The following is a 14,261-nucleotide window of genomic DNA, read 5'->3' as shown; positions in this document are numbered from 1 at the left end:
TCGTCGCTGCTGCCAAGTGACGATGAAGTAAGGTTAACTTAAATTGCCTGAAGTTCCTTATGCACGCAGACAATGCACAGTGCAAAAACATTTTCCTGTATCTTGCCTCCATTGGAATATGGCTGCCACAACTAGGATCAAACCCATGACTTCGGGATTAGCAGCCAAAAACCAAAGCCACTGAAACACCATGGCGAGACAAAAGCAATGCGGAAGCAGTAAATAAAGATCAACTCGAGTAATTTTATATGTTCACACATGCAATGCATGCACAGTTGTAGAGTCAATGCGTGCAAATAAGCTGTGTCACAAGCCTGCGCTTTGTCCATTATCTATAACTCACACTGGGAAGTGTCTTTGTCCAATTAAAATGCTATCCAAAGCATTACAAAAAGATGAAGTACGTTTATATAACATTACACTCAATTTTAATGGTCATAGCACACTTTGGACAAAAGCATTCAATTTCTATTAAAATCAGTTTACATTATAAACACAAATTAAAATTCCCTATGGCAAGTTCCCAACAGGGTTCCTCCGTCGAAAAATAAAAATAAGTCGAATCTAAAAGCTGTGCAGATAATAACAATTTTCTAGTATTGCGAACCTTTCATACAATATAATCTGCGCCACATCCCAAAAATGTGGCTGTCACCGTTTCCAGTGGGAACTAGATACTTTTCGCAGCTCCCACAATGGGTCCTCGCCACGAGAGAGCTTCACCTTAACAGTTTCCATTACAGTATGAAGATGACGATACTGCCGGAGGTTCCTAAACTTGTCACTCAACTGGATGCTTGTCCTCCCAATGAAGCCACCTTCGGCCAAGATTCGGGCCCAGCTGCCTTTTCCATATTTCATGTAGCCACTGACCAGTGCCTCTGTTTCCAGTGGCGTAAAAGGCACCCGCCTCTGTTTTTCTTTGGCCTCTAAAAGCAAAGGGACCTGTCCACAGGTGTCCGTCTCAGAAGCCAAGAATTTCGCATCAGATGACGGCAGTTTAGCAGACGTCGGAACGGCTGTATGTGAGCTATTTGCCCCTGGCGTCCTAGTCGGCTCTTTTGAGCTGGTTGGCTCTTTCGGAGAGGAGAAGCCGTCGTCGTCGTCATCGTCTGGTGACACGAGCATGCCAATCAATGCAGGGTGCGCAGACGGTTTATTGGCTTCCTGTAGCTTGCCAGACGCTTCTTCAGCATCCTCAGATGAGGTTGCAAGGCAGCCGTTGGCAACAGAAGAGCTCAAGGAATCCATTGAGCTAGGTTTGGTTGGCTCTTCTGAACTACCTCGCTGCTGTTTCTGCCTCCTAATGGAGCGCAGCTCCTTAAATGGGTTCACGCCCGTCGCTAGCTTCGCTTTTACTCGCTGCACGACACGAGGGAGGTGGTTGTACCTCTCCAAGTTCCTGTACTTATCGCTGAGCTCAGTCGTCCGGCGTTCATTGAACATGCCATCATAATGTATCTCTTTCCAGCTTCCGTGGCCATATTTCATCACACCATAGACGATGGCTTCTTCTTCCAGTGCCGTGAACCGCTGCCGAGGCCGTTTCATTGGCAACGGTTCATCCTGTTGGGATGGCTTCAAGTATGTTCTGGTATTTGTTGACTTACTCTGTGCATCGACTATTGATGTGGTTGCTTTGCCGACAGAATATGAGCTCAGGTGAACAGGAGAAGGACGTGTGTGAACGTCCTGCCGAGTTTCACTCGGGCTGACAGTCCCTCGTAAGACAGGTTCACTGGCATTTTGTGGGGCTGCTTCATTTGTGTCAAAATAAATGGCAGCAGTGTCGCACAGGTGTCTCCTAGGGGGAGAAGCTAGAAGTGATGGAGAGTCCTCATCCTTCTCCTGAAGTTCCTCATCAATGCTTGCATGTGCTCGATTGTCCAGTGCTTCATCTATGTCTATTGTACTGCTATCTGAAGCTGCTGTTTCTGGTGGTTCACCAGGACCAACCGAAGATACCTCCTCGTGCTGTTCAGAGCTAGCAGAACCAGCTGCGGGCAATGGTAAACTGCAAGGTTCTTCGTTGAGCCGAGATGTATTGCCGTTCTCACTGAATCTATTTGGTGCCCGTTTTCGAACAGGCGACTGCTGGTGTCCAGAACAGTAGAACGACAGCTCTTCGAGTGTCAGCTGATCCATTTCAACAACTGGATTGAGTGCTTGCACAGCTGTTTGCCGGTAGAAGTCTTGAGGTGACGAAGCATGTACGTTCGACACATCTTCATTGCGTTTGCAAGCACTTGAAGTTCGCAAGCTGCGATCATGCTGCTTTTGGTAGGCTTCGTTGTCCTTTGGTGACGAACTTCTAAGGCGCCGCTTCTGTGTTGTCTTCGACTGCGATTCCTTACCACCAGGTGATGTGGGATGCCGTGTGCTCAGAGATTCCGGCTTTTGCAATGATTGTACAGTTTGCTTTTGTAATGAATTCGAACACAGCGGACTTTTGCAAACTGTCAGCGCTCCAGCCAAGGTATCACGGATTTCTTCTTCTGAAATTACTGGCAACCAGACTCGAGCAAGAGCATCACTTATGGCAGAAATTGCATCATCATCAACATAGCTACGTTGCTCTTTGAACCTGGACACCAACTGCTCTGTTGTCAGGTTCTTGGAGATTTTTTGCATGTCTACTGGAAGGAGGCCCAAGCCGAAGGTGCCAGGCTGGTTCTTCCTGCGAAGCATGCAAAAATAGAAATGAGAATGAGAGAACGATGTACGCTGTTACCTTGATAGCAGACAGCCCCAGCAAACTTTATCTAAAGAGAGCTTGTTTTCGTTTGCACACTTGTTCCCTCCAGACACATCCCACCTATTGTCCAAGGACAGTAAGACCATGAAAGCTTAAATGCACTAAAGGTAGCCGTGCCCACGAGAACAAATAGCATTATTTAAGGGCACCTGCACCAAGTTACAATACCTCAAGGCACAAGCAAGCATAAGTTGACAAATGAAAATCTGTCAAAAATCAATCAATCACCTCCTCTTGTGCTATGTCAAACATGAAGTTGTGCCAGGAGCGACATCCAAGTAGGAAGTGCCACTGGGGTCCCGTACTAGGGACCCCATCTAGTATTTGTAAGGGCCGGATTTTCAAGGTCCGGTACATGCATATATACCTCTATCCCCTTTTGATATACTAAACATTGACCCCGCCGGGGTGGCGCAGTGGTTACGGCGCTCGACTACTGTTCCCAAGGAAGCGGAATCGAATCCCGGCCTCGGCGGCAGCTTTTCAGTGGAGGTGACAAGCAAGACGCCCGTGTGCTGTGCGATGTCAGCGCACGTTAAAGAACCCTAGGTGTTCGAAATTTCCGGAGTACTCCACTACGGCGTCTCTCATAGTCTAAGTTGCTTTGGGACGTTAAACCCCACAAACAACAAACAAACAAACATCAAGCGTCGATCTGACCACATCGATCTGACCACAACCCCTGCTTTTGCAAAAGTGATGCCTTGCACGTTCTTCTTCAGAAAAAAAAAAAAAAAAAAAAAAAAAAAAAAAGACGCTGCTTGTAGGGCGGCTGCACGAGCCGTACCATTCCATAAAGCAAAGATTTATAGCGGTAACAAGAGAGAGCAGTAAGCATATACATACAGCACAAGTACAGCACAAGCCGGCCTCGGCGGCCGCTTTTCGATGGAGGCGAAAAGGAAGGCGCCCGTGTGCTGTGCGATGTCAGTGCACGTTAAAGAACCCCAGGTGGTCGAAATTTCCGGAGTCCTCCACTACGGCGTCTCTCATAGCCCGAGTCGCTTTGGGACGTTAAACCCCTCAAACCAAATCAAATCAACATACAGCACAAGCAAGCGTCACAAGCGTTTTACCTCAGGGCGACGACTAGTTCATTTGCAGACATCTTCATGCTGCTCTCACTGCAGACATCGCAGGACCCGCAAGGAATGCATCAGCTACTTCTATAAAGGCGATAACTTAAACCCTTACTGGGTACAATTACGTCTCGTTAAGTTTGCCCGCTCTGTTCGCCCGCGCCATGCCCGCGCTTCGCGCGCTGTTGTTGTTTATGCAGTTGGATCAAGGTTGGATCCCGCAGTGCCGCAGTGCTCGTATGCGCCGTTCGCTTTGTTTGCTCTCAAAATTCAATTTATAGTCATTATTGTATTATTATTATTATTATTATTATTATTATTATTATTATTATTATTATTATTATTATTATTATTATTATTATTATTATTATTATTATTATTATTATTATTATTATTATTATTATTATTATTATTATTATTATTTTAAGTTTACTTATTAAAACAAATAGATAAAATATACGTCTAATTATTTTTTTATCTCGCTAGTTGACAAACGATCCACAGCCAAAGCGGGGCCAAAGTCGCGCCCATCTCGAAAGCTCCAGCGTCACGCAATCTGTTGTTTCTTGCTTTCCTCTTCTGTGTAGCATTCTCCGAATTCTCTAATATCGCTACAGTAATCTATCCTTTCCTTGGTCCTCGCACATTATTATCTTTACACTGGGCGTCTTCAAACTTTCTCAATTTTCTGTGGCTTGCTAGCACTGGCAACACCGATGGGCACCTGCTTCCGTGGGTGTGCCATATCATTTGTCCGACTGTCGCTGTTCTAATGTTTTCTTGAATTTTCTGCTAGCGCGTAGTTCGTTCATAACGTGCTCTCGCTGTGAGTGACAGCGTTTGGTTGCTGCTTCATATTTCTACCGATGTTCTGTCGTCAGGGCTGCGCAACTAGCGAGGTGAGCGATGAAATTGACGTCGCTGTGTGATGCGTTTGTCTCAGACAAGTAGGTGCAGCGTTGTGACGGAAAATTATCGCCCGATGAGCGGTAATATTAACTGGTGCGCTTTGGTTTCTCAGTGTGGAGGAAACGCTAGATAGAAAACGAGTCTTGGGGACATGGACTAATTTGATGAGGCATCTTTGGACCAAATTCCACTTTGGTCGATTTGCTGCGCAAGAAATTTGACATGATCAAAAAGGTGCTTTATCTGCCAAACAAAACTGGCCGGGCCTTTCTTTAGAGAAATTTCATTTGGTTGAAGGTAGCATAGGTAGACGTTATGGAGAGAAATCACTGCAAATGTGAATGACTGCTAAACACACATGTGGAGTGTGCCGCTGTTAGGTGTATGGGTTTTACAGTGTGTGATGCGTTATATGGTTCATAGACACATGCGCAAATTTAAGATCCGATTGTGCTATTCTGCAGCTTGCAATACATCAGCATGTTGTGAACTTGGGGCAATGATTTTTTGCCTGAAGAACATCCATCAGTGCCATTGAGTGATTGTGGTAGCTGCAGCAAACACTCAAGACAATTGTGATGCTGTGATATCAGCCTGGTAAAAAAACAAACTTGGAGGACACCTAAGCTCCACCTTTAATAGTGTGTAGAATATCTACAGCTGTCATTAAGTGCAGAACAAAGTGGAGTTGGCTGTATTCTAACAAAGACCTCTGTCATCAGCAACAAAGGTTTTATAAACTAGGAAAGAACAAAAAGAACTTCCAGGCGTCTGCACCATATTTTTTGCGTAAACCTGAGGGGTTATGCTACACTGCCATTCACTCTGATGCAATGGCAACCTAGCCATTCTTGGTGTGAACGTCAGAAGTTTTGAAGAAGTGGCAAAAATGTTTAAATTAGACTTTTCTTGTCTGAAACGGATTTCTGGCTACTGGATAATAACATACCCAAGAATCCAGAGAATCAATTTTACATAGGATAATCAGACTACACTGTCCTCGGGCGGCATCCTTATAACCAGGGACAAAATGAAGCTGTGAGCAGTAATTGACATTTTGTCGCTGTATCTCTCTGTCTTGTGCACATACCCATAATTTGCCTTGAGTAGCCCAACTCTTAATTAAATTTGTCACACCAGAAATTTCAATGTGCTGCTACCCATTTTCAAGTCAAAATTTCTGGTTATGACTTTTTCAAACTGGACTGCCCCTCTGCAGTGGCTCAGTGGTTAGGGCACTCAGCTGCTGAGCCCAAGGATGCAGGTCTGATCCAGGTAGTGGTAGCTTTGTGTCAATGGAAGCAAAACAAGGTGGCTGCGTATTGTGCGATGCCGGTAAATGTAATCAAATAAGTGGAGCCCTCCACTACGGCATCTCTTGTGGTTGATGTCATTTTGGGCCATAAAACCCTACATGTAATCTCCAGTCTAAAGTGCATTTTTTCTCATAACGTGGTGTTTCAACGTAACACCACAGTGCAAAGCATATCGATATTTAAAGGTACTGAAGGCAATTAAAAGGCTTCTAACATAGTCATACTGTCACTGCCTACATATTGTTGCCAAACCTTTTGCTGGAAAAAACCCCAGGAGGTAATGAAATCTGTTCTCACTACTCCATCTGCAGGCCTCACTGCTTATCGCTAACATACAGTAGCTATTATCCATTTTAATGGGTGCAGTGAATGGGAAACTATTTCTTTTATGGGGTTATGTTTGTCTTCATTTGTCCTACATTTTATATAACAGAAACAATGACGCTATTATGGTAGGCAGCTCCTAGATGGCTTGCTTTGACATTGCTATCCACCCGTCAGAAAAGATCTTTTCTTTTCCCTTCATATGCTTCAATTATTACCCTGTGCAGGGGCTATGAAGATCAACGAAAGGAACTTGGTGAGCTTTGCACTGAGCCAGAGTACCGTTGACCGGGAAGGCTGGCTGCACAAGCGTGGTGAAGTCAACCGTGCCTATCAAAAGCGCTGGTTCCTCCTCAAAGGGAACCTTCTGTTTTACTTCGAGAAGAAAACTGACAGAGAGCCTCTGGGTGTAGTCATCTTGGAAGGTTGCACCGTGGAACTGGCCGAAAATGAAGAGATGTTTGCCTTCAAGGTATGCAGACTTCCCTCGAAACCTGTCTGGTACAAAAAGGAATGAACTAAAGGGCATTGCAAATAAATAATAATAATAATTGGTTCACAGGAAGGGAAAGGCACAGTATCTGTCACTTGTTTCTGTGGACACCTGAGCTGCGCTGTAAGGGAAAGGAGGAAGGTAGTAGTGAAAGTTGAGAGAAAGAGGAGCCGCAGTGGAGGGCTACGGAGTGATTTCGACCACCTGAGGACTTTTAACGTGCACTGACATTGCACAGCACACGGACGCCTCTTCGTTTAGCCTCCACCGAAATGCAGCCGCCGGTGGTCGGGATCGAACCCACGTACTTCGGCACAGTAGTCGGGCATCCTACCACTGTACCACCATGGCAGGGCTGAGGGCATATGTAAATTGCAAATTGCGGGGTGAAACAACATGTGGTCTGTGAGGGACACTGCAGTGGAGGGCTGTGGATGAACTCAATTTGCTTTGGACTCTTCACCTGGGGTGTGCTGTGCAATAGGAATTTTTTTTTTTATTCTACCTACATTGAAATGATCACTGCAACTGGGTTTAGATCCATGACCTTGGGATTGACAAGCAACCAAATGTCGGAGCCTCCAGAGCAGATGTTTTATGCTTAAAAGGAAAGATTCTGCACACGCATTATGGCTATTGTCAGTTGCTGACAGTTTCCAAATCACAAAGCAGCTACTTCCTTTGAAACACTGCTTTTATTAGATTTTATTGTAGTAGTGTATTTACAGGTAAATTTCGACTTTTGTCTGTCCATCCATGCTACGAGGAAATTACTTTCCCAGCTGAGTGACTATTGCTGCTTCGTGCAGGCAAGGAGGAGTTGAAAGAGTAGATGCTAAATAAAACATTCAACAGAATAGGCAAGTTGCAGCAATCAAGTCTGCCCAAGTAATTGCTGCAACAGTGGACCACTTTCAAATACCTCAAGAAAGGATTACGATTGAAATATGATTTGTTACAGGCAAGCAAGCTGTGCACTAGCAGATGCTTGAAAACTAAGCTCTGCCCTGATATGCACAAATTTAAATGCTTACACACGGGCACTTGCTCAGTAATGGCTAGCTTGCAGCGTGATATTAACGACATAGCATTGCTAAAACACTGGCGCAAAATTTGTGTACAGTAAAGCACAAGGATGAAAGCAAGAATTGTAAAAAAGGTGCAAAAAGAAAACGTTAAAGGTTATGAAGGCACAAATCCTCACACAATGACCAGAAACACACTTGTTGAAAACATTGGAACTTTTGAAGTGTTTAGCAGCGTCCTTACAACTGCATGACGCAGCTGACGGAAAAGAAATGAGCAGCAAGAGCGAGGCACAAGTTGCGCTCATGGATGTCACCTGATCGCAGGAAAGAGATGTGCGTGGGAGATGCTAGCTATATTGTCAGACGAATGCATGTTATAAACCACGTCATGCTTTGAAATGAATTCTGGAGGACCTTCACTGCCTTAGGAACATTGAGAATAATGCTCCTGAGACAGTGCTTGCAAATGCTATACTAGTCCTCTCTCCTTCGTTTTGCCTCACTGACTTCACCTGGAATGAGTGACGCTAAATAGAAACCAATTACAGTTGAAAAAAAAAAAAATGCTTGCACCGAGAGCAGAATAAGATTTTTAGTAGAAATGCTGTACCTGCTACATCATCACTGCTGCCAGATCGCTGTTTACAAGTGACAATGAAATGGGAGTATAAAGACTTTTTTAGTGACGACCTTCCTCTTGTGGTTTGTGGTATATGAATGAGATCAACACGTTGAATACCATGCATGCACTCCTCCTGCAGTGGTGTAAGCTGAGGATTGCACAGATTACACCACAAATTTCATTCTGTTTATTCTTGTTTACATTGCAAGATACTGCAAGTGCCAGCATTAATGTTGTCTTTTTTTGTCTATGTTAAATCTCTGCCCCTTTCACCTTTTCCTTCCTTTGTGGTACGGTTCAAGTGTCCACTTACGGCATCACTATTACCATGCCTTTCATTATCACTGATTATAACCCCTATGCATAAGCACGCATGCACCCTGCAGCTTCAGCATAGCCATAGACATTGAAGCTTCGCCAGTGTAAATAGCCGATGTATCTTCCTCTGTGTTTCCCACAGTGCACAGCTTGTTGTAGATGTGCGTGGCGGTGCAAAAGATTCTGCTCTCTCACAGTAACTCGGTGATTAGGGCACTCAGCTGCTGGGCCCAGGAATGCAGCCCAGACACGGTGGCTGTGTTTGGGAGGAGGCAAAATGCAAGGTGCCCATAGGCTGTGTGATCAGTGCGCGAAGCAAAAATCCCAGGTGGCTGAAATCAATTCGGAGCCCTCCGCTATTGCGTCCTTCAGAGGCTGTGTTGTTTTGGGGTGTTCAAACCCAATATACCATACCAGACCAGGAGTTTCTAGGTTCGTATTCTGGCTGACAGGGTGACACCGTGTCGAGGGGTGTCACAGATGCACCTCCCACTATAAAAGGAAATGCAGGTATCGCTACCACGTGCCTTTTTTTTTCTTTTTTTCCACAGCCAAACTGTGATGATGTGAAGTACTTTTCGTCTTTGGACATCTGGGTCTAGAGCATGGCATCCAAATGCAGGCAGTGATCATGGGGTTCGTAATTCTCTCCAAATCATCATCAATGACAAGAATTTGAATCGAGTGATGGGGAAATAATGACTCATTTTGAACTCTATGAATAAATATATATCCTTTGTAGCCTTTTGTTGTCACAGCAAATGTCACAAATAGGGCATGCAAGTATGTGGCTTTTTTTTTCTTTTTTTTTTTTTTTTTCAAGAATGAATCTGATAGAAATGGTACAGTTGAATACAAGATGAATACTATAGAAACGATATAGAGTATGAGAAAAATAATTGTATTATTATTCACTACTTGTGCAAATAGTCAAAGATACCAAATAATTATGCAAAATGTCGAAGTGCCAACTGCAGCAACTCAATATGTTTTAGCGGTCAAATGACACACCACTTATCTCTAATAAGGCCATGCAACACCCTCACTTTCGCCCACAGCGCTGATGTAGGCAGCCTGCCGAGGTGCTGGGCACCAATAACATCTCTGAGAGTTTATCAAGGTGGTAGATTGTCAAGTTTTAGTCTCTCTTCGCGGCTCTGTCCAGTGTGTGGAGCTAAGCGACGAAACTGTGACTGGTTTCTACGAGTTTCAGAAAAACTTGCCTCTGGACGCTGAGAAGCAAAAAGTCCAGCCTGTAGTGACAGGTCATTCAAAGCCGAATAATAAAAGTAAGTTCTGTGCTCAGTATGTTTCATTCGTGACCTTTAGGAGCCTGTTTGGATAATATGTTTTAATTTTAATTTCCGTAAGAATCGCAGGTATCAACGAGATTCCACTATACACCTTTTTTGGCTTGTGTGACCAACATAGCCAGACGCTGGTGGTTGGATAGCCCCAGCAATCATAACTGCTTAACACCCTATAAAAAAATAAAAAATCCAAACATGGGGCTTCTGTTGCATGGGTTGTGCATCAACTGGAAAGCAGCACGAGCTTCACAACAACCATGGGAATAACTACATATAGATGTAAGGAGCTGGGGCACCTGTGGCTCTGGCAAAAAGTGGGCCGATGTCCTGAGCTTCATGTGACAGAAGTGGGCTGTGATTTGTGCACCCCTTCGTCAAGCTTCTGAATAATAACTACTCAGGAGAGTGCAGACACAGCTTCAGGTCAAGCATTTGCTAACAGGGAACCAGCAAATGGTTGTAGCATGGCAGGAGAAAGGTGCAGCACTGATTGAATTTCTTTAAGCAGAGCTTCAACCTCTCTTTCCCTCTCTCTTCTGTGACCCCGTATGGCAGGTTGTGTTCCACGGCTCTGGCAACCGGATGTACATGCTGTCTGCCGACACGCAGGAGTCAATGGAGGCCTGGATGAAAGCACTGGCGTGTGCCTCTTACGACTACATGAAACTTATGGTTGCTGAACTTCAACGCCAACTCAGCCAAGTAGCGGAAGCTGAGCGCCTTGCCAAGTGTGGCAACACGGTGCCCTTGCTTATTGGGGGACAGCTGCCCGGCAATCGCTCTGACAGTTGCCTCTGTGTGCGAGATACTTCTTCCGGTCGTGCAGCACGGTTCAACCCTTTTGACCGCTGGAAAGAGGACGGCTGCAATTCGAGTGAGAGTGAAGTACCCAAATCTGGTACTGGCATGGCGGCCAGCATGCCAGCATCATCACGCTCTTCAACGAAATACACCTTCACTGAGTTGCATCGGCGTCATGGGATCCGGTTTCGGAAGCTCATAGAAGAGCGAAAGCGGAAAGAAGAGAAAGAGCGTGGCTTGGATTTGCTCATCGATCTTTGACAGTTGTGTGTTCTGAGAGAATTTTTAACTGTATTTAAAATTTAAACAATGCTTGATGTTGATGAAATCCACGATGTTTGCAAGCCATGCAGTCACCACAACCTCCTCTATTATGGCCAAATGTTAGTTCCTTGTCACCTAAATTCTTGCTAAATACTTGCACTATCCAAAACAGGTTATTTTAAACTCACCTTTTCATGTTGTTCTGGCACTCGGTGCAATCATATTCTCTCTGGCAGAGAAACAAAAATTTTTGTACAAAAGAAAGTGTAGCACAAGGAAGAGTACAGCTTTTCTCTTTTCTTTTTTGTGCGTGAATGTTATTTTGCACTTTTTTATGCGCAGTGCAATATAACAATGCCTGACTGTCGTGGTCAAGGCAGCATATCAGACTGAATGTGAGCACTTAAGTGTGACCTAGCGGGTTCTTCGTGTGTGGCTTGTCGCTTTTTGAAGAAAAACCGTGCTCGAAAACTTCAGTTGGAGGCAGAGGTGTGCAAACAGGTTGCTACATTTGTTTGCCTCTACTTTCATCCAGACTTTCCGAGTGCTGCCTCTCTCTTTTTTTTCTTCCACAATGCCTTACCAACTCTTGTATATGTTCACTCACCATTTTTGTCTTGCCTTGCCAGAGCTGCCACGCTATACTAGTTGGCAATTAAGTGATGTGCATAGACTAGTGGCATACTATTAATGTTGTTATTAAAACATACATTTTAATGCGAGGGAATGTGCCCGGAATGTCAACGATTTTTTGCAAGAAACTCGAGTGGAACAGTCTTTTATAGAATGGTGGATGCAATTAACATACAGTTTAGTTTGTACAGAAGCCAAGAAACAATTGATAAGATGCATATTTTGAAGTGGCTAGTGTATTCGCTAACTGGCCACTTCAGCACATCCATCCTGCTTTGTCATGAAATGATGTATTGAAAAGCATGTGACTTTCCTCTTGTGGTGGACCCACCAAAGGATGTGAGATTTTATTATTTTACATCCTGTCACATTTTGATGCGATGTAAATGTTGAGAAGCTAGAAGCATTCACACTGTATATTACGGGATGATTGCTTCCATGAGCATTTTCATCATGACAGTGACAAAGATGTCCATCTTTGGCGTCGCATGTAATAGGTGCCAACTGCTTGTTTGCTATTTTTTTTCTCACAGTGTGTGTGTGCACTGCGCTGTGATAATTCCTCATGATGTACAGTAGGCTATGACTTTGCTGTTTGTTTTATGTTTTTCCGTCACATTTTATTCCCTCATCCCTTTTTCTCATGTGAAGGGTAGAAAGCCGGGTTGTTATCCTGGTTAGCCCATCCAACTTTCTTCTCCTCCTGGTGATGCATATTATAGTCATTTCAGCAACTTTAGTACTCTTGAAAATTTGATTGAGTTTTGTGGCAGAGCAAGATGCCTGTTTATTCTCTGCAGCCAAAGATTATTGTAATGACATTGAAAAGCCGTTGATATTTATTCATTATAGCCTCTATTTGTCTCATTATTTAGATGGCCGTCCTTCAGTTCAAATATTTATGTCTGGGACATTGCACTTGAATAAGTAAATAGGGATTGGCACAGTAATGTGTCAAGCAGCCAAGTGACCTCATTGTAGTGGGAATTTTTCTGGCCTTGGATTGTAATACAAGCTGCGAAAAGAAATGCAAGAATTTATAACTTCGTTCCAGTAACAGTAACTGTCAGGTGGAGATAAATTGGTTTTGAACATTATTGTATGTGCCTATAAGGCAAACATGTAATTTGAAAGAAGTTGCTCTTTCATGTTCTTTTATATATATTTTTTTTAAATATGTCTCTTTGTTACCAGTGAGTGTGGCAGAAGTTCTTGGAATTAAAATGAAGTATTTAATGTGTGCATATCTCTAAAGAATTTTAGAAGAAATTGTGTTTGCTTTGGTCATATACTCAATTTAATTTAGACTGGCTTGTTGCGATATGCATGGGTGCACGTGAGGGGCCATAGGGAGAGTAGCCTCCCAAACCACTAGATGGCCAAGCATGGTGGAAGGCATAAATTTTGTTCCTTGTTCTTCTGTGCTTCACAGCCTCAACCTTATTGAGGTAACTATGCATGCATATGCCGGTGATGAGGCTTGGCTGCATAATGACACTATTCTTATACATTGTTTAATCTTTATCCTGAGAATATCTGAGATAATGCAGAGCTCTCTAGGGTTCCATTTTATATATATATATATATATATATATATATATATATATATATATATATATATATATATATATATATATATATATATATATATATATATATATATATATATATATATATATATATATATATATATATATTGTTTTATTTTTCCTTACATATAACAACTTTAATTTTATGTTATGAGCTGGCATACTAGTCTTCCTTTTCTGGTGCTCCCAAGTTAATTCAGCGATTGTTTATTATTGGCCAAAGAAAAGCATCCAAGATTGCTTCACTTTCAAAGTTGCACTACTTTTATCATTTTTTTCACAGCATCTCTTGCTGCTGAATGATGGAGCAGCAAATTGCAAATACTAACATTGTCCATAATTTCATGCACCTTTTGTGTTCATTATGCTAGCAAAGTTATTACAGATAGGCTTAGAGTCAATGATCCATGTATTCCCTGCATTGATCATGACGTGGTCTTGGCGAAGCTTTGTGCACCATTCTTGGAAGCAAAAAATATTGCTGCCTTTGCCTCAAAAATGTGAACAAAGAGGAGAATGGAGTGCTGTAATGTTCAAGTGCTGGTCAAGCCATTTAGTGTTTGTTTTCCGTCCACTGTCATTCTTCCAAAACAGCACAGATTTATATAATGGATGCCCACAAGACAATGTGTCAGAAGCAAACCTTCTTGTCATGATGACACTCCACATTTCAGGGCCTCAAAAAAAAAAAAGAAAAAAAGAAAAAGTAAAATTTGCAGTTGCATTTATACATTTTGATATGGCTTAGATATGCAACACTGCTGTACTTTTATGTTTGTGTCCATCCAGACCTTTTCTAGTTTAAATTACCTGCCCAAAA

General features: G+C 43.1%; 2 protein-coding genes across 2 annotated transcripts; one reads left to right on the top strand and one right to left on the bottom strand.

Moving 5' to 3' along the window:
• Positions 1-574: 574 nt before the first annotated feature.
• On the bottom strand, positions 575-4,038 carry LOC146197206 (uncharacterized). The gene is made up of 2 exons (XM_084598995.1): positions 3,832-4,038; positions 575-2,677 (listed from the first exon to the last, which is right to left on the bottom strand). Exons 1-2 carry the CDS (start codon positions 3,867-3,869, stop codon positions 652-654), a joined length of 2,064 nt encoding a protein of 687 aa, XP_084455121.1. The 5' UTR covers positions 3,870-4,038; the 3' UTR covers positions 575-651.
• A 305-nt stretch (positions 4,039-4,343) lies between these two features.
• Positions 4,344-13,476, top strand: LOC146197205 (sesquipedalian-1-like). Its single transcript, XM_084598994.1, has 3 exons — positions 4,344-4,733; positions 6,611-6,855; positions 10,710-13,476. Exons 2-3 carry the CDS (start codon positions 6,616-6,618, stop codon positions 11,214-11,216), a joined length of 747 nt encoding a protein of 248 aa, XP_084455120.1. The 5' UTR covers positions 4,344-4,733; positions 6,611-6,615; the 3' UTR covers positions 11,217-13,476.
• Positions 13,477-14,261: the final 785 nt, after the last annotated feature.

Source organism: Amblyomma maculatum, chromosome 3, assembly GCF_055883805.1.
Source record: "Amblyomma maculatum isolate TAMU_Amacu chromosome 3, ASM5588380v1, whole genome shotgun sequence".
Lineage (NCBI taxonomy): Eukaryota > Metazoa > Arthropoda > Arachnida > Ixodida > Ixodidae > Amblyomma > Amblyomma maculatum.
The sequence above is the reverse complement of the archived record's forward strand: the minus strand, read 5'-3'. Positions and strand labels throughout refer to the sequence as shown.

What these genes read in the sequence shown, in the direction of transcription:
- LOC146197206 (XM_084598995.1), bottom strand. Translation starts at nt 3,869, where the DNA reads ATGAAGATGTCTGCAAATGAACTAGTCGTCGCCCTGAG. An exon ending in GAACTAGTCGTCGCCCTGAG is followed by an intron (nt 2,678 to 3,831) that starts GTAAAACGCTTG and finishes CATGCTTCGCAG; the next exon opens with GAAGAACCAGCCTGGCACCT.
- LOC146197205 (XM_084598994.1), top strand. Translation starts at nt 6,616, where the DNA reads ATGAAGATCAACGAAAGGAACTTGGTGAGCTTTGCACTGAGCCAGAGT. An exon ending in AAGAGATGTTTGCCTTCAAG is followed by an intron (nt 6,856 to 10,709) that starts GTATGCAGACTT and finishes CCCGTATGGCAG; the next exon opens with GTTGTGTTCCACGGCTCTGG.